The sequence below is a fragment of the Hevea brasiliensis genome, chromosome 4 (assembly GCF_030052815.1).
Source record: "Hevea brasiliensis isolate MT/VB/25A 57/8 chromosome 4, ASM3005281v1, whole genome shotgun sequence".
Lineage (NCBI taxonomy): Eukaryota > Viridiplantae > Streptophyta > Magnoliopsida > Malpighiales > Euphorbiaceae > Hevea > Hevea brasiliensis.
Genome location: NC_079496.1, coordinates 106,254,380 through 106,257,723, shown reverse-complemented (window position 1 = coordinate 106,257,723; position 3,344 = coordinate 106,254,380). Strand labels below are relative to the sequence as shown.

The 3,344-nt window shown below is 37.4% G+C and overlaps 1 protein-coding gene across 1 annotated transcript; it reads left to right on the top strand.

Annotated features, from left to right (window-relative positions):
- The first annotated feature begins 1,144 nt into the window (after positions 1-1,144).
- LOC110652141 (dehydration-responsive element-binding protein 3) lies at positions 1,145-2,845 on the top strand. The gene has a single exon (XM_021807661.2). The coding sequence runs from the start codon at positions 1,707-1,709 to the stop codon at positions 2,559-2,561; it is 855 nt and encodes a 284-aa protein (XP_021663353.2). The 5' UTR covers positions 1,145-1,706; the 3' UTR covers positions 2,562-2,845.
- The last annotated feature ends 499 nt before the right edge of the window (positions 2,846-3,344 follow it).

Genomic DNA, 3,344 nt, shown 5'->3' with positions numbered 1-3,344 from the left:
TTAATTCAAATGATTCACCAAGCTTGAAACACTAGGTAACTATAGATATCTTTTAGACTATTATGTGATTTGATCAAGATGGATCTTCGTAGATATTATAGGGGCTAAGAAGAGACACGAGGGCTTCTCCTATTTGAGCATCTTTTGAAAGGTAGAAACTTCAATAAGATTATCAATTCTAGAAGAAAGTATTCTAGGAAGTGGTTAATATAATAATATTATATTTTATATAAAAAGTTAATAATATATATATATATATATATATATATAATTAAATACGGATATAAGTAACAAGCATGTAATGTACATGGTAGAAAAATTAATATATTAAAAAATATAAAATCGAAATGACATAATGTTTAACTAACTTGACGGTTTAAAAATAAATTAACTTTACTATTTAACTATGTAATTAATAATTGCTATATTTCTTACAGAAAAATCAGTTGTCAAATTCATATATTTTCTTTCCAACCATAACTCTCACTCTAATATCGATGCTAATCCAATAATTATCCGTGTAAATCAAGATTATATCAATCAAACCAAAATTATTCACAAGAGAGTCAAATTAGATAGTCTAATTGATCCAAATGAAAGCTATTTAATTGTTTGACAAATTTTATCTTCAGGATTAAGATTGGGAAAAACTGTGGGCTGTCAATCATTGAATTGAATATGGAAAAACAATAGAGATAGAATGATTTAAAAAAAAAAAACGCAGAGTGTTGCCAGCGCGAAGGCCTGACATTTGTAACACTGGATTGAAATGATATTTTAGATTGTAGTGATATTTTTTCTTAAACTAGTACAATACAGAAGTTAATTAGGGGCTGTAGTTGGCAGGTGATACATTAATTAATCAAGCACAGTGGCATTGTTCTTTATTGGAGAGAAATGGGTCCATTGAAAAAGGGGTTTTAGGGAGTTCTTCTGCTGCTTCTGATGAGTTGGGACCGAATAAACAGATATGTGAACCACAATTAATTGGACCAATAAAAGATTTGAAAAACCTCGGCTAGTTATTATAACATGAACCATAGACAGGGCAGGGAATGGTGGAGGGGCAAAATGGAGACATAAAAAATGATGAGGTTAGTATCGGTAATGGTAGAGAGCTGGCTGCTACAAAGCCCAGATGAAGAAGAAGAAGAAGAAGATAAGGGAGAAATGAACAGTGAAACAGAGGTGAAACTGGTAAAGATGAAACCAATGGAGGGTTGCGTGGACATAGAGAAGGGGACATTGTACCATAGGGTCTAGCAGGGTGACCCATTTCTCTTCTGGGTCCACTCTCTCTCTCTCTCTCTCTTTCTCAATGCTTATAAGTGTTGTATGACTCATTAGGAAACGATGGGTACAAAGCCCTCCTTAATCAAGCTCGACCTCTTCCAAACTTCATATGTGTCACTCCCTCCTTCCCTTTTCCTTTAATTCCTTCATTTGCCTGCTGCCCAACTACTACTGCTCTACCTCTCCATCTCTAACTCTCATCTTCTAGGTACATGCCTGACAATCTCCATCTCTACTTTAACTGCTTAGCTTAACCAGGCCCTTTCAATTTCTCTACAGATTACGTGGATGCTTTCTGTCTTCTGCTTCAAAATGACAAGCACTAGCTAACAGCTTGAATAATCATTGCTGATCATTCACTGATTCACTAGTAATTAGCCTTAAAAAACGGAGTGTCCACTAAAGAAAGAAAGATGACTAAGCAAACTCAAAATTCAGAGACTGAAAGCAGCTCAAACTCATCGTCATCGCCATCGTCATCGTCATCGTCATCGTCATCGCCATCGCCACCCTCACCCTCTTCACCAGGGTCAAACCATTCAGTCTCCAACCCAAACTCTAACTCTGTCCCATCAAAACCCCAACAACAACAACTAGACCTACAAGACGGACACTTCCCAACCAAAAAGATCAAACGCTTGCGGGACTCCAACAAACACCCAGTCTACCGTGGAGTTCGCATGCGGAACTGGGGCAAATGGGTCTCTGAAATTCGCGAGCCCCGCAAGAAATCCCGCATTTGGCTCGGTACCTTCCCTACCCCTGAAATGGCAGCTCGAGCCCATGACGTTGCTGCCTTAAGCATCAAGGGCAACTCCACCATTCTCAACTTTCCCGAGCTCGCCAACTACCTCCCTCGACCTGCATCACTCGCCCCACGCGACGTGCAAGCCGCCGCAGCCAAGGCAGCCCAAATGGACATATTTGACCAAAAGCTCGACTCAAAAACATCTTCCTCAATATCTTTGGCTTCCACCACTTCTTTATCCTCGCTGGTATCGGCGATGGATTTATCTACGGGATCAGAAGACGAGTTGAGTGAGATCGTGGAATTGCCGAGTCTGGAGACGAGTTACGACTCGTCCGGGTTGAAGAACGATTTTCTGTTGGATGACTCAGTTGAGGGATGGGTGTATCCTCCACCATGGCTGCAGAGCGGGGAGGATAGTTACGGTGGTGGGTGTCTGTTCGATGAGCTAACAGCGGCAGCTGGGGAGGGCTTGATGCCAAATAGTAGCTTTGGGCAAGGTTTGTTGTGGGATTATTAGCCATTTTTTTTCAGTTTGTGAATAATGTAATTCTGTGTACGTGTGTGTGCGCGTCTTCTTCTTCTTCTTCCTTTCTTTTTTGTTTTTCTTTTACCTGTAATCTAAAAAAAGATTTTAGTCCTTTCTGTTTTTCTTTTAAGGGCTAAAACTCTCTTTGCTTTTTCTTTTTTTTTTTTTGGGTTTTTGTTTGGCACAGTTGTGTTTATGTGACATCGTGACCTCTTCAATCAATCAAACTGTACAGTGCTGGGAAATAAACAAAGTGCCATAAATTTTTCCTTGGTTGGTGAACCCTCGTTTAGCATTATTATTACAATAAAAATACAATGAGAGTGGAGAGGAATTAAAGTTATAAAACTCAGTGTGAAAATGGAATCTTAATCTCTGTTTGGAAACATAATAAAAATGCGAGGATGGAAAATAAATAAAATTTATTTTTTTATTTAATTAGAAAGGTAAAAACTAAAAAGAGTGAAAGGAAAAATAATTATATTTTCATAAATATATTATTTTATCTTTTTTTATTATCCTTAGAAGTGTGTGTGTATATATATATATATATATATCTATTTTTAAAATAAAGGTAGATTTTCCACCAGCTTTCTTATTTTCTCTCTAACTAGTGAAAAATAATTTTTTTTATCTCCTTATTTTCCTCTCTGTTTTCAAACAAGAGAAAGCAACCCTTCTTTATTTTCCACTTGTTATTTTTCTTTTCTTGGTACTTGTACAGTTTACACACATCCAATTCCAAAGGCAGAGCAAGTCTCTCTCTCTCTCTCT

Bases quoted from the DNA above. Each gene is read 5' to 3' on its own strand.
- LOC110652141 (XM_021807661.2), top strand. From the start codon at position 1,707: ATGACTAAGCAAACTCAAAATTCAGAGACTGAAAGCAGCTCAAACTCA.